The 25,996-nt window shown below is 49.0% G+C and overlaps 15 protein-coding genes across 15 annotated transcripts; 8 read left to right on the top strand and 7 right to left on the bottom strand.

Annotated features, from left to right (window-relative positions):
- Positions 1–84: 84 nt before the first annotated feature.
- N7471_003397 (aminoglycoside phosphotransferase family protein) lies at positions 85–1,853 on the top strand (the record flags this gene model as incomplete). Its single annotated transcript, XM_057276117.1, has 4 exons — positions 85–157; positions 178–504; positions 560–937; positions 991–1,853. 4 exons carry the CDS (start codon positions 85–87, stop codon positions 1,851–1,853), a joined length of 1,641 nt encoding a protein of 546 aa, XP_057140755.1.
- Positions 1,854–1,961: 108 nt separating this feature from the next.
- Positions 1,962–2,877, bottom strand: N7471_003396 (uncharacterized protein). The gene is made up of 3 exons (XM_057276116.1): positions 2,853–2,877; positions 2,657–2,800; positions 1,962–2,493 (listed from the first exon to the last, which is right to left on the bottom strand). Exons 1-3 carry the CDS (start codon positions 2,856–2,858, stop codon positions 1,966–1,968), a joined length of 678 nt encoding a protein of 225 aa, XP_057140754.1. The 5' UTR covers positions 2,859–2,877; the 3' UTR covers positions 1,962–1,965.
- Positions 2,878–3,305: 428 nt separating this feature from the next.
- Positions 3,306–5,215, bottom strand: nop58 (RNA-processing protein NOP58; the record flags this gene model as incomplete). The annotated part of the gene is made up of 3 exons (XM_057276115.1): positions 3,306–4,750; positions 4,811–4,971; positions 5,091–5,215. The coding sequence occupies 3 exons, from the start codon at positions 5,213–5,215 to the stop codon at positions 3,306–3,308; spliced, it is 1,731 nt and encodes a 576-aa protein (XP_057140753.1).
- A 282-nt stretch (positions 5,216–5,497) lies between these two features.
- On the top strand, positions 5,498–6,970 carry N7471_003394 (H(+)-transporting V0 sector ATPase subunit d). The gene is made up of 4 exons (XM_057276114.1): positions 5,498–5,540; positions 5,595–5,683; positions 5,759–6,648; positions 6,707–6,970. The coding sequence occupies exons 1-4, from the start codon at positions 5,509–5,511 to the stop codon at positions 6,788–6,790; spliced, it is 1,095 nt and encodes a 364-aa protein (XP_057140752.1). The 5' UTR covers positions 5,498–5,508; the 3' UTR covers positions 6,791–6,970.
- Positions 6,971–7,361: 391 nt separating this feature from the next.
- Positions 7,362–8,060, bottom strand: N7471_003393 (HAD family hydrolase; the record flags this gene model as incomplete). The annotated part of the gene is made up of 1 exon (XM_057276113.1): positions 7,362–8,060. One exon carries the CDS (start codon positions 8,058–8,060, stop codon positions 7,362–7,364), a length of 699 nt encoding a protein of 232 aa, XP_057140751.1.
- Positions 8,061–8,552: 492 nt separating this feature from the next.
- On the top strand, positions 8,553–9,642 carry N7471_003392 (Transcriptional coactivator/pterin dehydratase; the record flags this gene model as incomplete). Its single annotated transcript, XM_057276112.1, has 3 exons — positions 8,553–9,359; positions 9,416–9,478; positions 9,544–9,642. 3 exons carry the CDS (start codon positions 8,553–8,555, stop codon positions 9,640–9,642), a joined length of 969 nt encoding a protein of 322 aa, XP_057140750.1.
- A 28-nt stretch (positions 9,643–9,670) lies between these two features.
- Positions 9,671–11,191, bottom strand: N7471_003391 (putative MFS monocarboxylate transporter (Mct); the record flags this gene model as incomplete). Its single annotated transcript, XM_057276111.1, has 4 exons — positions 10,994–11,191; positions 10,804–10,928; positions 10,182–10,747; positions 9,671–10,118 (listed from the first exon to the last, which is right to left on the bottom strand). The coding sequence occupies exons 1-4, from the start codon at positions 11,136–11,138 to the stop codon at positions 9,671–9,673; spliced, it is 1,284 nt and encodes a 427-aa protein (XP_057140749.1). The 5' UTR covers positions 11,139–11,191.
- A 1,390-nt stretch (positions 11,192–12,581) lies between these two features.
- On the top strand, positions 12,582–14,042 carry N7471_003390 (uncharacterized protein; the record flags this gene model as incomplete). The annotated part of the gene is made up of 1 exon (XM_057276110.1): positions 12,582–14,042. One exon carries the CDS (start codon positions 12,582–12,584, stop codon positions 14,040–14,042), a length of 1,461 nt encoding a protein of 486 aa, XP_057140748.1.
- A 1,971-nt stretch (positions 14,043–16,013) lies between these two features.
- N7471_003389 (uncharacterized protein) lies at positions 16,014–16,238 on the top strand (the record flags this gene model as incomplete). Its single annotated transcript, XM_057276109.1, has 1 exon — positions 16,014–16,238. One exon carries the CDS (start codon positions 16,014–16,016, stop codon positions 16,236–16,238), a length of 225 nt encoding a protein of 74 aa, XP_057140747.1.
- Positions 16,239–16,939: 701 nt separating this feature from the next.
- Positions 16,940–17,194, top strand: N7471_003388 (uncharacterized protein; the record flags this gene model as incomplete). The annotated part of the gene is made up of 1 exon (XM_057276108.1): positions 16,940–17,194. One exon carries the CDS (start codon positions 16,940–16,942, stop codon positions 17,192–17,194), a length of 255 nt encoding a protein of 84 aa, XP_057140746.1.
- Positions 17,195–18,198: 1,004 nt separating this feature from the next.
- N7471_003387 (ribose phosphate diphosphokinase subunit PRS5) lies at positions 18,199–19,608 on the bottom strand (the record flags this gene model as incomplete). The annotated part of the gene is made up of 3 exons (XM_057276107.1): positions 18,199–18,274; positions 18,327–18,650; positions 18,703–19,608. 3 exons carry the CDS (start codon positions 19,606–19,608, stop codon positions 18,218–18,220), a joined length of 1,287 nt encoding a protein of 428 aa, XP_057140745.1. The 3' UTR covers positions 18,199–18,217.
- A 657-nt stretch (positions 19,609–20,265) lies between these two features.
- Positions 20,266–20,943, bottom strand: N7471_003386 (ubiquitin-like protein HUB1; the record flags this gene model as incomplete). Its single annotated transcript, XM_057276106.1, has 3 exons — positions 20,266–20,287; positions 20,344–20,482; positions 20,538–20,943. 3 exons carry the CDS (start codon positions 20,941–20,943, stop codon positions 20,266–20,268), a joined length of 567 nt encoding a protein of 188 aa, XP_057140744.1.
- Positions 20,944–21,224: 281 nt separating this feature from the next.
- Positions 21,225–21,947, top strand: N7471_003385 (PIG-H family GPI synthesis protein; the record flags this gene model as incomplete). Its single annotated transcript, XM_057276105.1, has 3 exons — positions 21,225–21,558; positions 21,618–21,820; positions 21,870–21,947. 3 exons carry the CDS (start codon positions 21,225–21,227, stop codon positions 21,945–21,947), a joined length of 615 nt encoding a protein of 204 aa, XP_057140743.1.
- A 102-nt stretch (positions 21,948–22,049) lies between these two features.
- Positions 22,050–23,897, bottom strand: N7471_003384 (pseudouridine synthase DEG1; the record flags this gene model as incomplete). Its single annotated transcript, XM_057276104.1, has 1 exon — positions 22,050–23,897. The coding sequence occupies one exon, from the start codon at positions 23,895–23,897 to the stop codon at positions 22,050–22,052; it is 1,848 nt and encodes a 615-aa protein (XP_057140742.1).
- A 504-nt stretch (positions 23,898–24,401) lies between these two features.
- N7471_003383 (uncharacterized protein) lies at positions 24,402–25,448 on the top strand. The gene is made up of 4 exons (XM_057276103.1): positions 24,402–24,650; positions 24,747–24,987; positions 25,053–25,172; positions 25,228–25,448. The coding sequence occupies exons 1-4, from the start codon at positions 24,559–24,561 to the stop codon at positions 25,390–25,392; spliced, it is 618 nt and encodes a 205-aa protein (XP_057140741.1). The 5' UTR covers positions 24,402–24,558; the 3' UTR covers positions 25,393–25,448.
- Positions 25,449–25,996: the final 548 nt, after the last annotated feature.

Here is a 25,996-nt window from a genome sequence, read left to right as displayed (position 1 = left end):
AGGCTATACACCTAGAAAAAAGGACATTATTCCATTTGCATCAATTGACATCCATCGTGACATCTGACTCGCGAAGACCCTGCCATGCTCTCCTTTCTTCGGAGCTTCAAGCACATACAGAAACCACAAAGAGCCTATATTTCCATAACCTGTCGAGGTAAGGCCGTCAAAGCTGAGATTGGTCCCTCTTACTAAATTCCAAAAGCAGATCAATCGGTCGCGAAGAGCTTTTCGCCTATACCAATGGGCGTTTCCTTGTTGACGAAAAGAACCAACTTGACCGACGATATGTGAAATTCGACCTGGACGCGCTTTGCACTGCTGCTGCCACTGCTGGTGGCCACTCATCTCGAATCACGGCCATTGAGAATATGGAAGGCGGCTTTAGCAAAGTCCTTCTGATGCAAAAGGAGAACGGGATGGAAGTCATCGCCAAAATCCCATGTCGCATTGCTGGGCCTGCAGTCTTGACCACAGAATGCGAGGTAGGCGTGTCAGAATTAAGTACGTGATTCCTAAATCACAATGTTGCAAGGCTTCAGCTACTAATAAGCAATAGTAAGGAAACACACAAGTATCCCCGTTCCTCGGGTACTATCCTGGTCCTCGGACAGATCCAACGCCATGGGAGCCGAGTATATCATCATGGAGAAAGCCTCAGGGATCCAACTTTTTGAGGTTTGGGAAAAGATGCCGGAAATAGAAAAGCTGCGACTCATCAGAAGCCTAGCAAGGCTGGAGGCTCAGCTGTCGGCTATTCGATTTCCTGCATCTGGGGGACTTTATCTTCAAAAAAAGACGAACATTTCGAAATGCACACCTCTTGACCAGGATATTGATCCAACGGGTTCTTTCTGCATCGGTCCCTCTTGTGACCGCACATACCAAACAGAGGGAATTGAAACTGCTATCCCAAGTGTGCATGATATCGGGCCCTGTGAGTATATTATTCTGAGATTTGACAATCGCACTAACTGAACGTGCTCCCAGGGAATACAATCTCAGCCCTAGGGATATCCATCGCAAGAATAGAGTTGTCTCGAATCTCCAACGGACATCTTACGAACCATGCACATTTCTACCGCGGAAGTGTTGAGGAGCATACCGAACTTCTAGAAACTACGATACGCCTCATGATACTTTTGGATGCCAATAGCATCCTTTCGAAGTCCCCTCAGCCAACACTCTGGCACACAGATTTACATATGGGAAACATTTACGTCTCGCCCGAGGAACACGCGCGGATAGTATCGTTCATTGATTTGCAAGGAGTGCTAGTCTTGCCAGCCTTCCTCCAAGCTCGATGGCCAGTATTCCTGAAGCCTTGGCAGGAGGATGAATACGTGAAAGGAATTGTACACCCGAAGCTGCCGGACGACTCCGATCAATTAAACGAGGAAGAAAAAAGGCGTGCATTGAGCGAGTGGGAGCAAGATAAGCTAGCCAAGGCTTACGAGGTCGCCACATATCTCGAGAACAGACCGGCGTATACCGCCATGAATGTGCCGCGAGTTTTTCGAGAGCTGTTCATCCGTTGTGGTGAGATCTCCTCGGTGGGCGTTGTCCCACTTCGTGAATGTCTCATAGAGATATTCCAGAGCTGGTCGAATTTGGGATTCACTAGAGATTGCCCATTATCCTTCACCGAAGAAGAGGTCGAGGCTCATGAGTGCCAATTCGCCGATTATCAAGATTGGCACCAAGTCCAGGCCCTTGCTCGGGAATGTCTGGATACCGATGCGGAAGGCTGGATATCACCACATTTGGATTTCGAGAACAAAAGAAAGCCGAACAAGCAATTGCAGGACATGTACATTCATCAAATGACGGCGAGAAAACTCCGGAGGAAGTGAAAGCAATTTGGCCTTTCCCATTGTGAATCTGCCATGGAGGGATGAAGTATCAGACTGGTTTCTTTTTAATTCTTAATATCAAACATCTCTGATAAAAACATCTTCCAACTTCTCACCCTTTCACATTCTCATAATCCGCCGTAAGAGTTTCCTTAATGATAGCTAAAATAGCCTTAACATCTTCATCAGACAGTCTGAGCTCCCGCTCTTCAATAACACTATCCATCAAAACCACCGCAGTGTAATCATCCTCCTCGCCTGCTTCACCCTCCGCCTCCCCATCCACTTCCATTGCATCCTCCCCATTAGCAGCTTCCTCCGCGGCTTCCTCAGTAGCAGGATTACCGCTCAATCCCACCCCGAGATTCAGAATCATGACGACCTCGGCTTTGGTCAGTCCGTACGGCTGTAGACGGACTACTAGGTCCCGGAGGGCGATGTCCATGGGGGTTGGTTCTGTGGAGGTTATTGGTGGCGGCAGGGAATTGACATCTGGCTCTGTATTTGTTGAATTTGAGGTTCGCAGTGTGCCGGTCATTGCGGCTTGCGATTGTGATTTCGACTGGGAGGAGGAAGGGCGGGCTGTGTAGCGGGGGTATCGTAGGAGGTGGGGGGAGAGACGGCTTGCATAGTTGTGAATCTGGGAGAGTTAGTCGGTTGTTTTTACTATCGTTGGTCTCTTGGGGTCTGGTCTGGGAGCTTGGGGTCTGGTCGACTCCGTTCCACGCTGGGATCCGTGGTGCAGTTGCGCTAGGCCACAATGCCCCGTGAATAGATGACAAGGACATTATAGGGTTGCTCACCTCTTTAACCACTGTATTATGATCCCTCAGATCTGGGCTTGGTGCCCAGTTCCCCGAATTTGGCGGTGGTCGGCGGGGTGGATTGGAGGTCAGATAGGCCAGGACCTCGACATTGGTCAGGACGGCGGTTTGAGGGTCAATAATCTAGATTATTCTGTTAGCAGTAATCCAGAGCTTCAACTAGAATAGATCTTACCCTCATTTTGTGTGTTGAATGTGGCAAGATAGACTGGAGCAAATGGGTGACTGGACTGAAGAAAGGAAAATTGTTTGAACTGCCGGCAGAAACTGGGCGGTGTCTTTATCTACCTGCATATCTAGGCTAAATCGAAGTATATAGAGGCGAAGCAACGGAGATGAGACTGGAACGGAGTTGGTTAAGACTACAATTTACGATACATGAGTCTACAACTTTACAATCTAGTATGAAGTATGAACAGATTATTCCAGCTAAAACTGTACTGCCTTGTTCCTAACGAGCACCCTCTGCGCCAGTGAAAGACCGGTAGATCAACCATAAAATGCCCCAAAACATGCGAGCAACAGGAAGATTGCAACAAAAAAAAGAACAGAAATAAAAAAGTGTGATATCATACAGATCCCAGGAAAGCCATCCGGTCACATTGCACAAACTTTTGAAAACATACGCTTACTCTCCCTTGGACTTCTTCTTCTTCTTCTTCTCATCGTCGTCTTCAGAACGCTTGCGCTTCTTGCCATCGTCCTTGTTGGCCTTCTTGGCATCCTTCTTGGACTTCTTCAAGTCCTTCTTGCTGACTGAAGTGGGGTTGCCTGCCTTATCGAAGGTGATCTCGCCACGCTCGAGCTTCCGCTCGTATCGCTTAACGCTGAGACCAGCCTTAGCAGCCAATTCCTCAATGTCGCTCTTCTTGGACTTCTTCTTGGGGGCCTCATCCTCGGACTCATCAGAATCCTCAGCCTCCTCATCAGAGTCAGCATCGGCCATCTCCTCATCCTCAACCTCCTCAACAAGCTTCTTCTTCTCCTTCTTAGACTTCTGGACAGTGGCAGGCTCCTCGGAGGCCAGGGCATCGGCATCGGGGTTGTACTTGCGGGCTTCCTTCAGGTCGAACTTCTCGGCCTGAACACCGTTGGGGGCAATGGCCACACCACGGGGCTTAATGGGCTTGCCCTCCATACCAGCAAGCTTGCGCTCGAGGTTGAAGCGGGCCTCGGTACCGAGAGCAGCCTTCTCCTCCTCAGTGACATCGTCAGCCCACTCGGCGAGGGAGTCGACACGGATACCCAGAGAGGCCTTGGCGGCGAGGATACGGGCCATCTTACCCTTGTTGCGGCCGGTGGCCTGGCCGATCAAAGAAGCGTGGTAGATCAGACCGTACTTGGGAGTATCGTGCTTAGTCTTGAGGGCACGGAAAAGGGCCTTCTCGGCACCCAGAATCTGGATGGTACTGGCGGGGCTCTTGGACAAGCTGGTAAGGGAGCCAGCGTGGGCAATAAGACGGGCACCAACGAGATCACCGACAAGGGCAGTCAGGTTGGGTGCGATGGCGTTCATGCGGGAAGTGAGGTAGCTAGCAAGCTGGGAGCGGTAGTCGTAGAAACCAACGACCTGCTCAGCGAGAGCCTGAATGTTCTCCAAATCCTCGGGGCTGATCTCGGTACCCATGGAGCGGTCGGCAGCAGCCTTGACGGCACCCTCGATCTCTTCGGGGAGGATCTCGGCAAGATCAGCGGTCTCCCAGTTGGAGCGCATACCCATCTTCAGAACGAGCTTGGCGTAGGCAATGTTGTCGTTGAGGATCTTAGCCAGCTCGGGGAAGTGCCATCCGTACCATTCCTTGACACGCATAGCGTAGGTGTTCAGCTCCTTGTCAAGATCATCGAGAAGACCAATGGCCTGGACGATCATAGTGTCGATCTTGTCGGGGGAGAACTTGAGCTTGTGACGGGCGAGAGAGTGGGACAGACCAAGGGACATGGTGGACATGTCACTGGGGGCAAGACCGGGAATGAGGGTGGTGAGGTGCTCACGGATGGCACGGAAGATGTCGTTGGTGCTGGAGTCAGCAATCAATTGGATGTCAAGACCGGGAAGCTTGCTGATGGAGTTTCCTATTCACAACCACAGTCAGCATACATACTGTGGGAAGAGATTTCACTAGATTGACCTACCGAGCTTGGTATCGGCAACGGCGAGGGACACCTTCTTCTCATCCTTGATTCCATCAAGAAGCGAGGCCAGGCGGGGGGTGACCTTGCCCTCCATGATGGAGGCAGCCTCCTCCAGAGCTGAGGCAGCACTGTCGAACTTCTGGAAGCTCTTGAGCTTGAGACTAGAGGTTCTGTTAGTGATATTGTCGTCGATAACAAAAATTTTGCGCCGTTTCAGCGAGTCGGTTCATTCCCACTCAATTTTTTTATTCGGCAGGATTGGAAGACACAATTCACGTACAGGTTGGAGACACCCTCTGCAGTGGAAGCCTCCTCGGCGATATCATCACGCTTGAGGAGCTTCTTGTCCTTGGCCTTCAGCAGGGCATAGCCCGCGCTGGTCTCAGTAAGGATGAAAAGCGTCATGGTGCGCGGCCACGGCGTTTAGGATCGAAAAATAACAGAAAAGAATAAACTAGACAAAGCGAGTGATAAACCGAACTGAAGAAATGGTGGAAAAAATAATTAGCGTAGGGCGTGTCGGCCACCGGTGTCGATGGAGAAATTGAATCTAAATTTGCACGGAAGAAAAAAAGTTGAAAAGCGGGTGCCACGAGTGGCTTAGCCGTGTGGCTAGGTGCATGACTAAGCCCCATGTGTGTTCAGAGGACGGATGGAGCTACAGCTGTGTCTCTCCAATCATCTTCTCCACATTCACCATGGAGGGCCTATTCTTTAATGTTAACGGCGGGTATGTGGTCTATGTCTTTGCTTGGTCCGAGTAGACTGTTGTTGACTCTCTTAGATATGTCGAGGGCATTGTTCGCGGCTATCGGAACAGCCTGTTGAGCGGCCAGAACTATTCCAACCTCACTCAATGCGAGACAATTGACGGTATGCTCTAATTTCCCACTGACTTTGTTGTAGGTTCTACTATTGCATATTGATTCTGACAATCCCATCCAATAGACGTCAAGCTCCAGCTTGCTCCCTCATATGGCGATTTCCTTGCCTCTCTTTCCCCCAACCCCTCCACCTCCGATCTGGCGAGCCGGATGACCGATAAACTGGTGTCTGAGTTCAAGTACCTGATCGCACAGGCGACAGGCTCATCTGCTAAGTTCCTCGAATACATGACATACGGATACATGATCGACAACATTGCCCTGTTGATCACAGGCACTCTGCATGAACGAGACACCCGAGAACTTTTGGAGCGATGCCACCCTCTAGGATGGTTCGAGACTCTTCCTGTGCTGTGCGTCGCAACAAATATCGAGGAACTGTACAACTCGGTACTGATCGAGACCCCGCTGGCCGCCTACTTCAAGGGTAGTTTGAGCCACCAGGACCTGGACGAGTTGAACATCGAGATCGTTCGCAACACCCTCTACAAGAACTACTTGGAGGATTTCTACAACTTCATCAACACTCACCCAGACTTCAGCGGGACACCGACACAGGACGTCATGGCGGAGATTCTGCAGTTCGAGGCGGACCGCCGCTCTATCAATATTACTCTCAACTCCTTTGGCACCGAGCTGTCCAAGCTCGAGCGGAGGAAATTGTACCCGGAGTTTGGCAAGCTCTACCCGGAGGGAAGTCTCATGCTTTCCCGCGCAGAGGATGTCGAGGGTGTGGCCTTGGCTGTAAGTGCTGTGGCCGATTACAAGGCATTCTTTGATGCCGTGGGCCTGAGCCAAGGCGGCGGCGGTCTTGGTGGTATGGGCGGAGGTCCAGCAGATGGGAAGAGTTTAGAGGATCTTTTCTACCAAAAGGAGATGGATCTGTCAAAGCTGGTTTTCACTCGTCAATTCACTCCGGCTGTGGTGTACGCCTGGATGAAGCTGAAGGAGCAGGTAAGCCTCTCAGAGCCAATCTCTCTGGATTTTCGAGTATGAAACTAATATCGCCTAGGAAATTCGGAACGTTACCTGGATCTCGGAATGCATTGCTCAGAACCAGAAGGAGAGAATCGGAAACTTCATCTCCGTTTTCTAAGCTCGACTCGGGCCCTCTATGATTTTCTGTTTTCCCACCTCTTTGTACTTACCTATCTTCCTGGCTGGTATTTTGCTTTGGTTGCCAGCCGCTTTTCGTTGTATCGAGTACCCAGTTTGTTCTTTAATGTGAGCGCATCGACCTCTTTTCCCTTGATCGGGACAATCCGGTCATCTTTGATTTCGGCTATGTTGCTTTTTTTTTTTCTCTCTTTCGTATGAGGCGTTTGGCATGTGCTTGGTCTTATGCTTGTGGCATAGAAGGACAAAATACACCAGATATTTACTATGTACAAAGAAGTACAAAGTACGGGGCTTTCCTATTTGAGCTGCTTTTATGGGCCCTAGGTGGCTCACTGAGTAGATGTCAGCACGGAGACTCAAATCACGTGCATAATCGCTCACTGGCTATTTTTTAGTCATTGCTGCAGCCCTCCAGGGCTGCCCAGGTGGTGTTCAATTATGTACACTCAGCCTACTGTACATCCATGAACAATAAGACCGTGGACCTACCCAGCCAACCTTGGGATCACCAATTCTATACGTATAAAAGTGTATATCAATCACGGGCCTTAAGCCTTCACAATGCCCACAACCTCCCCTAAAGAATCAACCACAAAATCCGGCTTCAATTCCTGACAAGCCTCCTGATCTCCGTACCCATACCGACACCAGCAGACCTTGCTCTTAATATTTCTTGCGAACTGCACATCCGCCACCGTATCACCCACCACCAGCACATTCTCCAAATCAACCTCCTCCACCCCATATTTCTCCCTCAAGACGGGAACCAGAACATCGACGAAGCTAGCAGGATCGGGCTTGCGCTTTGCCCCGGGAGTCTTATCGCCGATGATCAAATCCTCAGGCACGTAACCATCTAGGCCATTCCGCTCCAGGGCTGTTTTCACAGCGGCTACGCCTTTGTTACTGACGATGGCGATCGGGATCTTGTGGGCATTGAGTTCAGTCAAGAGATCCTTGGCGCCGGGGAAGGCATTGATGAGTAGTTGGCCGTGGGTGGCATAGAGAGCGCGGTATTTTTCAATACACTCGTTCTCGGCGGCCGGAGTGAATTCGGCGGGGGAGGGGTGTAGGGCTTTGAAGGTGTCTGCTAGGCCGGCGCCGCTGGCGATCAGACGGTGGATTTCGGATTGGGGAGGGGCGTGGGTGGGTAGCAGGGCGTCGAAGGTGAGTTTTATCGTTTGGGAGATGGATTCATGTGTATCGAAGAGAGTGCCGTCAAAGTCGAAGATCGCGAGGGCTATCATTTTGACGAGGGTGCTTTTTTTCAAAGCTGGGATGGTTGTAGTATGAAGTTAGACATAAATGTAGAGGGGCTCGAGTAGATAAAGCCTACAGGGTAACTGCCACAATTACCCCCCACTGAATCCTTGGAAAAAGACCCCTGGAGAAATGAATTAGATTCCTGTAGTCAGGAAGCTTGCAGTAGCGTACATAATTACGTGGCTTATGCAGCTAATTTGATGTTACATTGAGATAGTGTAGATACGAACTACAGACGGGTTGATAATAATAATAATAATAATAATAACTTCTCGCCAGTCCAGTGCAGTAAGCCCTAGTTATGCTAGTAAGAGAAGTAATACCAAACAGTCTAGTCTCTACGACTGTCTCTGCTAATTGTGAGATCTGCATGCCCACATGAAGCCAAGTACCTATATATGCTAACAATCACCTTCTCAGGCACAATGTTAATATAATCATTTACACTAAACATTCTAAATCTCCTCGTTTTTGATATGACGAACGCAGAAGAAAAGATGGCTGTCTCAGCTCCCATCATCGAACTCCCTGAAACCCCAACCCTCACCAGTCTAATGATGACCTTCTGTTCTCTATCCTCCACCCCCAAGATCATGCAAGACACAATCCACGCCTTAACGCACGAGATCATTTCCGCGGCCAAATCCCACGACCAAACCCTCACCCAATCCCCCACAACAATGATCCCCATTCTCCGCGGAGCCTTGCCCATGTTCGTGGCCGCACAGCCCCTCCTCCCCGCTACCTCGTGCATTCTAGCCCGCTGCAGTAAGACAAAGGGCACCCAGGATGTGGTAGTGGACTGGCTAGGCCGACGACCGTTCCCGCGGGAGTCTGACGACGGGAAGATCGTGATCCTCGATACGATCATTGCTACCGGTGATACAGTAGTCAAGCTTTGCGAGGAACTGTGGGAGATGAGTGGAAAGCAGCCAAGGTCGGTTGTAGTATTGTGTACCTATGCAGCTCCCGAGGCGTTGGAGAGGGTGGCCCGTTGTCCGGTGGTGGAGTATGTGGTTGTTGGAAGACGGGCTGAAAAGTGCGATGAGAGGGGGTATCTGGTTCCGTATACAAACGGGGATATAGGTGATAAGATCTACGGCGGAGTGTGGAGTAAGGAAGAGAAGACGGGAAAGCCTGTTGTTGCGCAGGGAGAGGAGGTGCAGAGTGTTTTGTCGGGGGTGCAAAACTTACTGGTTGAGAATGGGGGATTGTGGAAATTGACGGAGGATGGATTGGCGATTGAACGGGAGATTCAGTTCTCCGGGTTTAAAGATGCATGGGTGAGTTTGTTGCCCATTGATTTTCGAAAGTGTCGCTGACTAGGAAACAAATCAAGACCTTTATGAAACAGGTTGCAGATACGGCGACTAGGCTTCGTCACCATCCCGAATGGATAAATGTATGTCGCTTTGGGCGTTCCTATTTCTTTTGCGTTCGAATTGCCTTGCTGATGAAATGCTGAAGGTTTATAACAAAGTCTCCATCCGTTGGACAACTCACCAGCCTAAAGGCTTGACCAACTTGGATGTTGTCATGGCTCAGCTCTGTGATAGCTATGTATAAAGGGCTCCAATTCTATTTCCGTTTGTATTTAAACCTTTTTTGCGATAGACAGTCCAGCAAGTACCGCTCTCGCCGCAATGAAGAAGAATACACTTGCTACCATCATTGCACCCGAAAAGACCTGTAATCCCCAATAGGTCCCATTTTGTCGGCTCAAGATTGCTCCCGCAATGGGACTTCCCGTGAGGGATGCAATACTGATGCAAGTAAATAGAACTCCCTGACGAACACCGATCTTGGTCACGTCGGGCGAGATCTGGCCCAGCAGGGCGGGTACCATGCCCACAAATGCACCCGATGCAAACCCATACAACATGCTGAAGATAATATAGATGGCTGCACTGCCTGGGGAGAGAAGAGTACCTGGAAGCCAGAGGGCTAGGATAACGATGGCGGATAAGGAGCACATGGCAATCATGACGTTGAATCGGCCCAGTTTGTCCCCTATGTAGCCTGGTATGATGCGGCCTGGGAGACTGCAAAATAGGTTAGCTCAATCATGGACTCCTCATCAAACCAAGATAGACAGTAATACTCACCTGGCAGCATTAAGTATAGTCAACAAGTACCCAGCTAGGTCGGGGTTGACTCCGTCCTCTTGGGCCTCTACAACGATATAACTGATGGGCACAAACATGGCGAAGAATCCACAGCAGGATGCCAGCATAAGCAAGATAAAGGGTACCTCCGAGAACGGGCTCGTGTAATCACTCAACTTCACTGGCCGCGGGACATTTCGTATTCTCGATCGGACAGTCAGGTTGGCAATTACCAAGAGTGCGAGGATGATGAATCCAGAGATACGCAGGGACCATCCAAACCCGATACTAGGCAAGATCCGAGACAACATGGTTGGGAATACAACTCCACCCAGTGACGAACCGCTGGAAACGATTCCAAAGGCCAAGGCACGTCGTTTCTCGAACCATGTTGCGGTACAGGAGAGGGAGGACGAGAAGACAAAACTTGCACCAAGAGGGCTACAGATTCCCTGGGCTAGCAGGAATTGATAGTACTCCGTCGATATGGAGGTCATCATAATACCAAAGACGTGAAGACATGTTCCAATAAGAAGCAGCCACTTTGGGCCATAATTATCGAATACCTGAAAGAAAGAAGATTAATATGTATATCTCCTAGGGTTGATGGGACTAGATTCACTCTTCCGATGACAATTCCAGCCGCAAAGAGTACGAATGGCTCCAGAGATAAAATCCAGGAGATACTGGACGCTGAATATGAATGTAATTGATTGTTCTGGTAGTACTCTTGGAAAATGCCCATGGCTGGGGTAAAGCGTATCAGGTTATCGGTCGGCATGAGGAATACAAGAAATAGAGAGGAATCTCACCATTCACCCAGCCAAAAGCGCAAAATAGACCACACCATGCTCCAAAGACGACTGTCCAAGCCCGAAGCCCTTGATCCAATTGTCCGACTGGTTCCTCCTCACTGCCAGAGACAGCCACCGTTGTTTTTGATTCCATGGTTGGCATGTATAGAAAAAATCCTGAGAGACAACGTCTCAAGCAGAAGGGAGGAAAAAGACGATAAAAAATGGAATTTGGAGAAAACTATCTCAAAGCTAAAAAAATTTCCTATCTAGGTCCCCGGGGCCTCTAGGGCTGTAACATGTGACCCCGATAACAATATTCCTTGAGTCATGTCAATACAACAAAGTGATGAGATTAATAGGAATTCCGACGAGTTTTCACCTCCTGCAGTATTGTTGCAGCAACGAATATTTTGATTAATGTACTAAAAAGTAAGGGCGAGAAAAAAATAAGCACGACTTCTTTCCAACCTTGGAAGGTTTCGAAAAACAAACCTTGGAATGACTCCTTTTGCCAAGGAAAGATATAGTTTGACATTAATTACGGAGTACGGAGTCCATCTATACTCCGTAGCCCTGGAGTGAGACACGATTTCTCTCCTACCACTCCAAGTAAAAGAGGCTTGAAACTATGTCGGGATCAGCATCCTTCTGCCGCCCTAAAGTTGCCAGGATTCAGCGATCATCCATTTGCCTGGGGTTGTACTGCGTACACGTGCTCTTTTTTTCTGAGTATTATTATTACATTACTCTTGACAACAAATTCAGCATCTGCTAGACTACACATATACATGTAGGTATGAGAGATCTCATAGTTCCCCGATAAAAGACACCAAAAAAGCACGGCAGGACTAGAGTTACATCGCGCGGCCCCAATCTAGTCCAAATTAGGCGAGCTGAAAGACATCCAGACCTAGGGTCCAGCCTTTTTAAGTCTATAGTTATAGTTTAGCGAGGTATAAAAGATAAGACTGACGATCTCTGATTTTACCTAACAGACCTTATGAATGAAAATCAAAGGATAGTTGTATAGGCGGGCGGTTGCCTCCTAAACGGGCTACCTCGAGCTAATAAATCCTGTTGCAGAATCGAACATATTCGTCTCCTAACAACAACGGGCTGATGGTTACGCCTCCTCCATAAATGGCTTCTTTGGAAACCGATATCCTCTATCTGCCATATGATACTTAGATCATTCTCTTTAAAAAAAGAACAAGAATTAACTGAGTACAAAAAGGAATCCATTCACACTATATTGTATTTAATCCTTATAGTAGCATATTGCTCTTCGAAAGGGAAACGGGGAGATCTACACGGACTAACGAGTGATCTAGGCTAATTTTACCCTTTCGGTGCAATCTTACAGGCATGCTAATACCTAGCTGCAGGACAACATGGGAAGAATGCTACTATAACCTCGAAAAGATATATGTCCATGCATCTGAAACCATTCTAGCAGGCTGAATCTCGCGTGAGATTTTAGGTCTGAAGAAGGATGAAATAGTATTGTAATTTTGCCCCCAAATCTAATATAAAAGTAGAAGCAACGGATATCGTCAGTAATTCAGTCCAGTGGTAAAGCTCTTGACATATCTACATTATGACAATGTATTCAATTACCTGGATCTTGCAAAATTTTCTACATGGATATCTCAAACCCACGACCCTACCCGCCGAATCGATTCACAACGAGGCATGTGGGCAGGGACCCCTAAACAGGAAGCCACCACCCAGCTATGTCTCCTTGGAGACACCCCTGCACCCATTGGAAGACTTACCTCCCGTCTATGATCCCTCAACATGGTGGTTAGATGGCCAGATTCCTGCGTATCCCCATTTCCAGGATGGGGAGACAATTCGATTTCACGTGAAAGCCATCAAGCGTGCTCTTTTCCAATACATTTTGGAGGGATGCAGACTCCTTTCGGAGAGAACGGACAATCAATCACTCCTCTCCTCAATTACCCAGCACGAATTGCTTTGGAAAGCCGCAATCTCGGTCCACAAATATGGGGTTTTATATCTAGCCGCTCGCTGGGAGTGCCGTGAAGAATTCCTGCCAGCGGTAGAATCCAACCATCATCTTTTCACCAAAATCAACATCTTTCTCTCTTGCAACTACAATGTCATTCGTGCTATCAACTACGGCGTCCATCGACTGGTCAACAGTTCAACCTTCACTGTGGACTACCAGAGAAGACTCATCCCTCCAACGGCCATATCAGCAATTGGCGTAAGCCACATTGCAGTCAGGGCACAGGATTTTGAGGGAGATAGTGTCCGCATGCTAGATAATTTCTCTGCTATTTGGGACCTCCACGATTTCGCCCATCTTTCCGCCGCGTCGGTATCCCCAAGTCTATACGGCTCGAAATACTTCACGCATCTCATCAAGCTCCCATCCGAGCTGACGGCCTTGATCCGCAGCCCGAAAATGCAGACCGCGGACCCTACCCCTCGGTACTCGGATGGAGTTGTCTTCAGCGAGCTTCTCACCGTCCTCTTCACGTCTGAGATGGAGGCGGTGCAAAGGGCAGAGAAGGTGCATACTTATGTATCCCTCACCAATACTTTGGCCGAATACGTTGCAGATTACCTCATGGGGAGACGTGAGCTGCAGCATCAGAGCACGCGTGAAATGTTGAGGGTGAAACATCCCATACGCGCTGTTGAGTTGGCGACTCTGGTGCAGAACAAGGCTTACGAACTGACGGCTAGCGAGATTGAACAGCGGGTGTTCACGAGAGGGGGTCCTGCTGGGGATTCTAGGGATGACCTGGAAAGACTGTCCCCATTTGAGAGAATCAAGTTCCTTGCGGGTTGTCGGAGATGGTTATATTTTGAAATGAGAAATACTATCAAGCACCGCGCCCACAGACTGGCTTACCAGAAAGTGGCGGAGCGCATGCTTGCACCAGAAAATGGAGTCTCGATCACAAGCGATGATCATTTGCTGCTGGCAGGGGTCCTTAAAAACATCCAGTATCAAGACTGGGAGAGTGATAGAAGGGTAAATCTTTGGCAGATGATCAAAGACCTTGAAGCCGGTGTTGATACGCACTGCTAGCTTTTGGACATTATTGTACTGAATGTAATTATGAGATGGCGTTGTATTTATTTTGAAGTGAATGTGTAATTAACTTCCACGGTTATATACATTTCTTCCAAGGTTGTGTTGGTACCCTGACAAGGTCGCGATTAGATTTTCCGGGGCATGGCACGGCCCGTCGGGAATCCGCTGCGGCAACGCCCAAATCGCTGTAACATTTCGTGGCGAGGGACGTTCTACTCCGGCTACCCTCGAAAATGAGGTCAAAGACAAAATGCCTATGACAGAATTGATCCGGCAGAAATTTTCAAGATAAATCATGATAGATGTAGAGAAAGTGATGGGGGAATGACTGTGCCGCGGGCCACTGGAAGCCGCTAACCAGAGCATATAAAGAACATATGCAAGGATTCCTGCATGTTTTACTTGCTAACAGAACCTGCCATCTTCTGGAACAATCCGTACGTATTATATATAATTGCCATCTCTCTACGAACCTCTCTACTTCCAAGTGTTTACCTCCAACCATACCTCCTTAACCAACCTCTCTTTCATTAACTTCAACAATCAACATAGACCAAGTCACCAACATCGACAACATGGTTTTCAGAAAGATGCTTTATATGCTTACTATGGAAGTTGGAAGCCTGACTTTGCACGGCTTGAGCGATGAAGATCACGAAGCGATTGAAAATGACCGCATGGTCGAGTTGAGTAGCGCCCTTGGCAGCTCAAGCCTGTGTGCATAGACGACTATCAGCGGGATCTCCTTCGACGACTTTGGTGGTACTTATATTACAAGGTTCCTGACTGCCCATGCAAACAGTGCGTAGGTCTCTACATGCCTACCCGGGAACCCACCCCTCGTCTATCATCTATTACCTTCATATTTTTAGAAAATACGTTGTTCAACATGCCACAAGATATAAGAACTAATAGGGAGACTTGTGAGGTCGATCCTCTACTCCCGTGACTTGTCATTTCTTCTGTGGTATATTGTGCTTATCTCAGCTGTCCTTTTAGATCCCTGCCAGTATCCAAGGCCATCGACAAGAGTCGCCTGCCTGTCTCTCCTGTGCTCGGCTCTCCTGGTTCAACAACAACGGGTCGTACGGTATCCATTTGGGCGCTAATGATGATGAGGGTGTCGAGCTTGTTTGTGACCCCGAACTCGTGATTAGGGTTGTGGGTGCAATTGGTGACCTGATCGCCGGATTCGACAGCATGTGAAAATAATCACTGTGGTACCCACCATCTGACGGTTCGGCGGGTGGCGCAGGTGAGTCATTGTTGTGTCGATCCCGTTTCGGTACTGATTTGCTGACATGACGGACGTGTTCCTATCTAGGATGTCTTGTCAAGGTATGGTTCTCCCATAGACACATGTCTAAAACAGATGCTGAGACAGCCTCTAGTGGGGTCTCCTCTTCACAAGGGATCCATTCTTCCGTGTGCTAGCCTGATCCCAGGCTATATATATCGATAGCGAGACAACGTTTCCCGGTGATCAAGGCGAAGAAGAACACCTTGTCGAAAGACGGAGCCACCAAGCCGGTAACAGTGAACGCAGGCTTCACAGGCTTCTCATGGAGGGCTAATCGGGTTATTCTGATGGGTCCCAGAGTATCTAACTCATGGAGATAGAAATCTCCGTCTCATACTGCTGTGCATCAGTGTGCGAAGTGGGATAAATGTTGGCCATCACCACCTTTGCCAGCTTTTGAACAGATTTCGATCTCTTCTTGTGCCAGTACGGCGTTATAAGTTGCCTGATGATCCCACAAAAGCTCAAGTTCCTGGGTACCGAAGCAAAGGAGCTGAATTTCAAGATTGGTTAGAAGAGCCTAGACTCATCCTCTGCCCTTTCTACTTTGCATTTTTCTCCACTCTTGTCCAAATCGTCATCTCTCGGCTGTGAGTGTCACCCAAGAGTCTTTCGCGTGAAGTTGTATACCGACAAGAAGCCATTTTCAGTATCAAATCGCCATAATGGCCGCGCGACCACACCCGATCTTTCCACGCGAGGCAGTCCAAAGTTGCCTTCCTGACCTTCTTGTAGCCCCCACCCAGCGCGAGCAAATCCTCTGCAATGCACGATATCAGCTTGTTGGCCCGCTGCATCAATGGTCGAACTTTGAGGCAAATCTCGAGGCTAGCATGCCCACACGAGCCAAGCTACAACATGCCCAGAACACGAAATCTTCGACGACTTGACTCGAGCCCCACGGAGAAGAGATCATCTCAAAGTGCGGAAGACGAGTGAGGTCTATAGATTTTGAAGGCGGATATCCCAAATCATAGGGATCCGTAACCACGGTCAAAATACTTTACCCCGGACTTGGTCTTGATCCGTTCCTAAACCTCAAACATGGCAGTGCTGAGTACCAGGAAAACCTCAACACAAAGTTGGGCAAAACAGTCGTTATTCTTCTCCTACCGTCTTTCCTTATAGGCACGAGGTATATCCGATATATGCATGGAGAGCCTCTGGGCATTAAGCCGAAAACGCGGGTACTACGACCGGGACATGTGGCCAGTGGAATCAGATCTACATGTTCCACATTTCGCACCATGCCGCCGACACTATAACGGTGGAGGGAGATGGGGGCAGAGCTGCGGAAAAGAAGTGAGTGAACTACAAAAGGAAGGGGTAGAAAGCGTCACTAACCGCAACTATATAGATAGGATGCAGGTTTGTTCTCACAATGAACAAACATATCCGCGACTGCATTGCGATCAATCGACGTGCAGAAAAAATAGCACCAAGGGTAGCACGGGGGTCACTACACTGATGGCGCTGAAGGTCATCGAAGACATAAAGAAATTGGCGGAGGCATGCACCCGGACAACTGCAAGCCTGGACCACGACCCCGCATCTTAACCTGCCAGGCTTAGGTTTATTTGGCACAGAGATCATGGCCAACCATGGCCGAATGGGCCTAACCTATTTCCGTGGCTGGGCCAGTGGCCCAGGAAATACTGGCCGTACCTGTGGGGCCCTGGCCCCCAGAGGACAAGGTCAAGGTCGCGGCCGGAAGGTGGCCGAGGAGGTGACCGTGGTGGACGAGGTTCGCCCGGACCCCGTGGAGAGCGCCGCGACCTTTCAATCTATTAACTGGGACATTCCTTGTCAATGTCCTTCCGCTTGCTCTGCTACCCTCGGAATATGAGCGCAATGGATCATACCGAATTCTGTTCGGGAAGTCTCGGTTGGCGGTGATCCTCATGATGATGAACTCGAATTTAGTTTTCCTGCCAACGGCAATACATGGTGCATATTGTGAATTTAGGAATAAAGATATATGCTTTCAGTGCGTTTATGATGAGATTTGAGAACGAATGTAGCTTTCTTGTCATATGACTTGAGCCCAAGCAAATCAATCAATCTCCCGGATATGAGTTCTTGTGTATGCTCCATTGTAGCTACTCAAATTCCACCAATCGCTCAGTAGTTAGTGTTGATTTAAAATGCGCGCGTCCTTCAATGGTAATAGTCTACCAGTGACAGTTCACAGTGACATATACTTATTGGTTAGTTTCTTTTTTTTCCGTGACCAATATATGACACGACTCGGGATATCAATACTGTCTGGTAGTAGTGACTCCATGTTGCCCTTCCAAATGTCTCGTAAAAGAGAGTGGGTGACTGCACTTTTCGGCTGTTTAGGGGTCCATGGAAATCTTGTATTCTGAATGCAATAGGTGAGCACCAAAATAGAAAGGGAAAGGGTTCGAGCGCCAGAAATTATCCGGTATAATATGCAAGGACCGAGAATCGTGATCAATCAAGCACAGACCGACATGCATGAGCTTCAATATTGGAAAGTATTACGTCTCCATGAAGTACACAGATCAGCCACATTGATAGTCTAGTCCAAGACTGGCGATTACATGCATGTTGAAAAAGAAATTTGCAACTTCGATTCAACATTCATTGCTCATATGTGCAGATGGCAAGGGGTGTGGCAGAGGTAGATAGTATGACAGGAAAAGGAAAAAAAGCCAGCCAAAGCCAGATGAGAGCAAGCGACAGAAAACGAAATAGAAATCACAGAAATACCAGATCAAATCCAGCGTACCGAGTCTACTGCGAGTCTGGATCTATGGTAAGGGGAATTGAGGTTGAGGGTGTCGTAGAGCAAACATCGAAAATTTAGGATATCGGAGAAAATGAAAAAAAATTTAGACAGCGATCAGTCATACTGGAAGAGAACGCTGATACTTTCACCGTGGTGCACACGGCGGATGGCCTGAGTATAGGTCAGTATATTATGCGGAATTAACCGGACGTATGGGACTCACCTCGCCGAAAACGTGGCCGACTTCCAGAACCTCGAGCTTTGGGCACCGGCGCAAGTGTTCAACTTGATCCACGCTGTTGGTCACAACGACCTTGTCAAGGGCACTGGCGTTGATGCGCTCGATAGCGTCACCACTCAGGATACCATGAGTGAGAAGGGCATATACCTGAGATGCGCCTTCCTTCTTGAGCAACTTGGCAGCGCGAGTAATCGTATTGGAGGTATCCGCCAGATCATCAATCAGAATGGTTATCCGATCACGGACATCGCCAACCAACATCATGGTAGCATTCTGGCGGTCAGTGATTTTGGTGGGGCGGCGCTCCTACGAGATTGTTAGTGAATTACAGGGAAATCCAAACGCTCGATAAGCCTACCTTGTGGATCAGGGCAAACTCCATGCCCATTTGGTCAGCAATTGCCGTAGCGCGCTTGGCACCTCCAGCATCGGGGCTGACAATGACAGCCTGCTTGTAATTTGGGATGTTGCGCTGAATGTAGCTCTTCAGAAGAGGTCGGCCGTAAAGGTTATCGACGGGGATATCAAAGAATCCCTGGTACTGCGGGTCGTGCAAATCCATGGTGATGATGTGATCGGCGCCGGCGCAGGTAAGCAAATCTGCCACCAGGGTGCCGGCCTGTGCAACCCACTGTTTGTAACCGGGACGCGGCTGGAAGGTATTGATCTTGGAGGTGCTGCTCGCTGCGTCGTCGGTGCCGTTGCTCATAGACTTGAGGGAATCTGTTGTGTCGCTGCGGGGCAGACCGTTGACCCGCCGCTTCACAGGGCTGCCAGTGCTGTCCTCAATCTGAGCCTTGGCAAGACTCTTCTGGAGGCTTTCCATTCCATTCATCAAGCCCAGGCCTTCGGTTTTTCCACCAGGAGCCGGAGTCACAGGGGTGCTCTCGAATGTGTAGCCATTGCCGGATTTACCCCCCACAGATGCCTTGACGAGGGGAGCGCCGGCCTTGTCATAAGGAATGTCACTCTGACGAGAGTAAGGGAAAAGAGGGAGGACGGCGGTGACTCGGCGGGCAGAGGCAGTCTTGCAGGCGGAAATGGTGATGAGAAGCTCTAGCAGGTGGTCGTTGACTTTTCCGCCGCCGGATTGAATGATATAGACATCCTTTTCACGGACGGACTCTTGGATTTCAACTCGAGTCTCACCCACGGCGAATTTTGAGAGCAGAACCTCCGCGGGAGGAATGCCAAGGACACCGCAAATGCTCTGAGTCAACTGAGGGTGGGAGTTACCTCCGATGACGACAAGATTGCGAACCATAGTGTTGTTGTTTGTGGATATATCGCCGGGATTGGAAGTAGGAAGGATCAAGGAGAAGGGCGCTCGATCTGAAGGAAATCAGGTTTGGAGGGATTGAGTGGAGGGGGAGGAAAATCTGGGGGGCGATCTCGGTGAGCAGTCAAGGGAGTAAAAAATAAAGAGAAAAAGAAAAGTATAGAGATTCTTGAAATTGAAGAGGACAAATGCTACCTCATGGCGGAGGAAGAATCGAGACTTCGAGGGACAAAGACATAAAACCAAAAAAAAAAACCGACGATGTGAGTCCCGCGATGTGAAAAAAGCCTCTTTGGAGTGGAGCGGACCTGCGGCTGATGCCTCAGGTGGCAAATTACCCGCATTGGGTAAAGCGCATGTCGTGACGAGGCCCCGCAGAAAACGGTTGCTTCTGGACAGGAACGCAGTAAATGGTCAGCAGGTTTACTGCGAATTTTCCATTTGTTCCGGTAGATATACATGATTCTGCTCAAATCACCAATCGCTTTGGAAATCTCGAAAAAGAAAAAAAAGAAACATATTCATGCGTAACTCCTATGCTCCGGTCCCCGAGATAGTATGTACTAAGAAAAGAAAAAACATAAAAGAGCTTCCAAGGTTGGGATAACTCTCCCACCGAGCGCAGTCTGCTCCGGGAACCCGTCATTCGCCCGTTCCAACCTCCCTATAATAGAGTTAGTGTCACAGTCCCGGTATCAGAAAGCTGGGTTTGAGGCTCACAAGTCAAGTTGAACTCCGTTGCTCACTCCATAATCCTCCAGTGTAAGTTGATCTTTAAAAGGGCGTTCGCCTTGGCGTTTAAGAAGGATTTCGTGGGGTTCACGGCCGATTCGAGCTGCCACTTGGGCCTTGAATAGCTCTGCAAAGAACATTAGTACACTGGTGGGGGTCAACAGTAAAAAAGGAAGACATACTGATCGGATCTGAAGCAAGACAGGGGATCGCGGCTTTAGTTCCCAGGCGATCATTGACATGGACCACAATCATGGGTTCTGAGGATTGCGGAGCGACCGGCCTCTTCTCCTTCTTTTCTTTCTTCGGTTTCTTTTCCCGGTCTTCGCGCGGCGCATCTCGATCGTCACGCGGTTGGCCCCGGTCGCGGTCACCATCCCTTGGTCTATCTCCATAGCGGTCGCCCTCTCGGTCACGTCGTGGTGATCGTGGTCGGTCTCGGTATCCTCGTTCTAATCTGCGATCATCGCCGCGGGAATCGTCGGTGCGGCTTTTGTCCTTCCACCGAAACCCTCCGGTCTTTCTGGGGCGCTCTCTATCGGCATTTTCTCTCGCACGAGGAGACCTGCTTCGTGATCGGTCACCCATGACTGTGGATGGAGGAAATATGAAGTTGCGTGGGTGCCTGACAAGCCCAGATGTAATCCAAACGAAGCTGTGAGGCACGTGATGAGATGCAGCTGCCAGTGGAGTAAGCTAGTCCCATATAAGATTAGCGTGTTTATTCACATTAAGAGCTCTCCTGTCTAAAGTCCGTTTGGATCTCTCCAGACTTTTGATCTACCTCTTGAGTAAACAGGCTGCAATGCAAATTGTCAATTGATTCTGGCTCTGTTGTTTTATTTTTACCTGACTCCTCCATAGCCAAAATGCGAGGCCGATTAGAAGTTCAGCGTCCCTCTCCGACGACAGTCTCCTTCACGGTATCGAATGCGCCCCAGCGATCGAGTTCCCCCGCCAAAATCTTATTCGGTCTCCAAGTACTGCTACGTACGGTTTTATTTTTCTGTGTGATCGGTGTCGGCATCGCGCGCGTCCGAAATTTCTTCTTCCAAGAAGATGGGAGGGTGATAAACTGGCCAGCTGTGTGGTCGAGCCCGCTCGGATCCAAACTGTGTCACTTGGTAGATTCATACAACCCGCTCGCAATTGTTGTGGTTGGTGCAGTAGTGATATACGGTGTTTTTAGAAGAGGTTATATCGGTAAGTTGAGAAGGAATAGTTGCCCTTATTAGGTCTGTCCATGGCTGATTGTTTGACAGAGGAATCGCTCTTGGTTATTCGAGGCTTCGGAATCCAGACCTCGACATCGTCCTCGACGTATCTTTCTACTGCCTCAACGAGATTCATTCCTACCACGCAAATCCAGGACATTGTGATTCACGAAGCCTTCAAGGGCTTCGAAGTCCGTTTCTATTTGGCGGTCATTGTTGAAGGCGAGCCCGATGCCCTGGTGGTATTCCCGGTATGTGACATCCTCAGCGTTATGTACTCAAAGCTAATTTTGTGACTAGCACATGTTGCCCAAGCGAGAGATCTTAGAGCAGGTTTGGAGAGGTTCTCGGCGGTGTCTTTATGACGCGAAGTCATGATATACCCACAACCTCTGCCTCAAGAAATTTTTGTTTGTGCAAAAGCCTATCTTGCTTAACCCCTAGTTTCGATGCTCTATCAGCAAGTATATACAACGGGATTCATTCCAGTGCCGCCCTTGCAGCCTCGGTATTTGCTAGTCTTCGCTGCTTTGTGAGAAGTCCTTTGGCATTTTGAACTTCCACGGTCTGCATCTTGGACTTCTCGTCGACACGGGTATATTTCCCACCAACAACAGTATCGTTTCCACCACACCAGATCTTGGCACCTCTGCTTGCTCTCTTGGAATATACCGCGTTTTGCCACTGGTTGTCAATGTCTTCCACGTTCTGGTTACCCTGGCTGACAGTCAAGTCTAGCAGAGCACCCGCTAGAATCTCATCTATCTTGCGCTTTCTCCAGACAGTCCACAAACTTTCAACGGTGCCCCGCATCCCGAACTTGCTATCACCCTTGGCGCTTCCCTTGCCGTGTGCAGGGGTATCACCAGCATAGACCCAGTTCAAGGCATCCAGGCGACTGCCAGACTTGATGTCGGGGAAAATGCAGTCCCAAAGGACCAGCGGGGCATCTTCAGCCATCGCATAAGTCGGCTTTCGCGGGTTCTTGACAATGTCCAGCAGTTCAGGGACGATAGATGGGGACTCGAATCCCTGTCCGACTAGGAACAGAATTGCAACCATGTGTCGCACCTGGTGCCACAAGAAGGCAGAACCATGAAGGTTGAACGTGTATACCTGAGGAATGCTTTGAGAAACCGTGTCGGGAGTCGTCAAATCCGGTTCAGGCACACAACCCTCTTTGGCCTGGAATCCAGGTTGGCCAACATAGCCAACGGGGTTGACCTTGGGATTGACGGCTTCGATACTAGAGTGATGGATAATGCGTTCGAAATTATCAATCTGCTTGTTGGTGTCCAACTTGCAGAAATTCCGGAAGTCATGCAGACCCTCGAAATGCTTAGCTGCCTCGCGCATAGCCTCAATGTCGAGCCAGCCTTCGCGGAACTCAGCACGCGGGCCCTTGCCGTTCTGTGCACGGTTCTGGAACCCAATGGGCCCAGGAGTCGGAGCGAACGCGGGGTTGGTGAAGAAGTACTTGTACTGACGTTCACGGCAGGAGAAGCGGGCATCGAAACCAGGCGGCGGGTTAGGACACCACGCCAGAACCCTAATGTCTTCCGGAAGCACCCTGTTTAGAACATTGATATAGTTCATCTCATCGGCTACATCATCCCACTCCTTTTCAGTAGATTCCGAGTCAACGAGCATCGCATCCTCGCCCTCAACGGGGGGCTTGGGCATGGGCCGTTGACTGCGGACCCGCACCCCAATAACCTGCCCAAAAGCGCTCACGCCCTTATCTGTACGGCCTGCTTTAGAGTAATCGCATCCATCCCAGTAAAGGTGGTAGGGGCGCATGGGAACGCGCTCTTTTCCGTCCTTCGGCTCAAGATCAGAGGTAGTCTCGGGAGAGATGAGCCGTGTACGCCGCAATGCCTTCCACAAAATCTCTTCAACGGTAGGCAGAGGTGTGGTATTGCCGTTTGTATGTTCGAGTCCATTGTATGCCTGTCCCAGATATGCGAACTTGAGCGCAATGAACCGCGTCGAGTATTTGGAGGGGTCGAAAATGCGATCGGGTTTTGGAGGTTTCGGGGTCTTGATAAACCGCGTCGGCGCAGGCACTGGAGTAGTGTCGCTATCTGGAGGAGAGTGTGGTCGCTTCTTAGAAGGATTAAAGGTCTCAGGGAGAGGAATCGCAGGTTCCTGGACGTCGGTAGCGATGGGCGCAGAAGAGCGGGGTGCCTGCAACGGCTCTTCTGTCGGCGCTGTGAACTCTGTTGTCTGAGAGTGAAGCTGGCGCTCTAACTCTGTGATGCGCGCGATCAGGCTGGAGTTACTCCATGCTGAGTAGTCGGGTTGGCCCTGGTTGTTGGTGACCGCCATAATTTGGGGTGTGGGAGTGCGAGATTGGCACAAGTATCGGGCTTGCCTGAGAACTTGTTGTAGGTTGCAACTCGGTGGAAAGAGTCTCGCAGACTGTTTCCACATACCACGTCAAGCGACTAAGGCTGAGATTGGATTGGTGTGGATGTTTAACCGGCGGGGATCAAATTTGAAAATGTTCCGCGGAGGCGCTGTTTGGTGTATTTTTTGTATTGAACTTTTTCATGCGGGTGTAATTACATACACTATATAGTCACAATTGCATGTATTTATTGTATAGCACTGTATTAGGAGGATTTAATTGCAAATAATACGCATACGATAGGGGATTCTTTTTATAGAAAATCAGGCAATATGAATTTTAAACAATTACATAGTATAAATGATGTGAGGTTAGCGCTGCAGAAACATATATAAATCTACAACCACGTTGGATACGCCAAGCATTGAACCTTATCACCCAAAGTTCATCGCCTCCCCAACCTAAAACACACCTACTGTTCTCTGAAATGAGAAAGTAGCGGAATTACTCATATAGACTGTCCTGTAGTCACAGCAAAGACAAGCTTTTGCAATATACTTGTTGATTGACCGGCTGAACGGTCCAACTTGGTCAATACCTGGACAGTTGGACATAAATCGAATCAACAACCATTCCAGCATGGCTGAGGCAGATCCTCACCCGGATAGTAACAAATCAGTCTCCTTACTTCTACTCGGAGATGCAGGATGTGGAAAATCAACATTCTTAGCGTGAGTATTTGGTTGTCCCACGAACTGCGGCCCTGGAAGCCAGTTTGAACGATCTATATATATAACGTTGCATGTGGACATGCTAACATATTTCAGTCGCCTCAAGAGTGGAAGACCGTCCCCATCAGGGCCCTCCAATACTGATCCAAATACCCTTGAACTATTACGAGATGGTGATCAGCCTTTCATTTACGACATCCGGTTCTCAAAGAAGACATTCACTTTAGAGCTTTACGACACATCCAACCCAAACCAGCATTGGACAAATCTTCGGCCTGACGTGGTTGTTATAGCCTTTGATATCTCCAACCGGGATACACTTGCTGGACTGAAAGAGGTATGTCTCGTATATATATTCGGACTAATTGTGAATTCGTGCTGAAACTCAATGTTATTCCTTAGTGGCGAAATGACATTACTCGTTATTTCCAGTACGGTCATGGTGAGCGCCTTCCAGTGATGTTGCTAGGCCTGAAAAGAGACCTACGGAGAGAAGGCGAGGGGATCATCTATCCACAAGAGGTGAGTGACTATGAGCTGGGTTTCACGCGTTGAATTCACTAACTGGGTTAATTAGGCCTATCGTATTGCGCAGGAACTTCGTTGCGATAGATACGCCGAGTGTTCGGCTGTCACAGGCGAGCTGCTTGCAGAGACGTTTGAGGATCTCGCTAGATTGGCGGCAATGACGACGACTGAAAAAGGTGGCCAGAGTGAGGGCACTACTTGCGTTATTCTTTGATTCTTTCGTTGTCAATGTTCTATCCTGTTTCCCATACCCATACACGTATAAACCAGTCATCAATGCCCATGATAGGCACCTCCAGGGCTATGTCCACGCTCTAATTTACCCCAGCGATGAGACGATAGAGATCTTTTGAAGGCACCCGAGAAAGAAAGTATTTTTATATCCATTGCCCGGCTGTTACTATTGGTTTCCCTATCACACCCAAAATTTATTTGGCGTGAGAAGATGCCTCGAGTGTGAACCTTTAGACGCGTTATTAAAACGTACTAACGTAGTTGATAGGGAACATTGAAGGGACCTGTAATTAGACCAGGCAGCTCTGGAGTACTCCGACCTTGACTCCGACCTTGTGTGGATGGCACGGTGCCTTAGCAGGTGCACATTTTAATGACACGATCAAGTCTACAGCCAGGCACATACACTACAAAACCTACTGGATATGATACCAAGCACAACCTTTTCAGATTACTAGAATACACACAGGGAGAAACCAAGGTAACGATTAAGTCCACCTTGTGAATTGACAGCACAGGGCTTTCCCCCAGAAGCTTCGTAAATTAAAGCAACTGGATCTCTTTCCCTCATAAGCGCCAGTCAA

The sequence above is a fragment of the Penicillium samsonianum genome (assembly GCF_028829775.1).
Source record: "Penicillium samsonianum strain IBT 33392 chromosome Unknown utg000002l_segment0_segment0, whole genome shotgun sequence".
In the NCBI taxonomy this organism is placed as follows: domain Eukaryota; kingdom Fungi; phylum Ascomycota; class Eurotiomycetes; order Eurotiales; family Aspergillaceae; genus Penicillium; species Penicillium samsonianum.
This window is presented reverse-complemented; position numbering and strand designations above follow the sequence as displayed.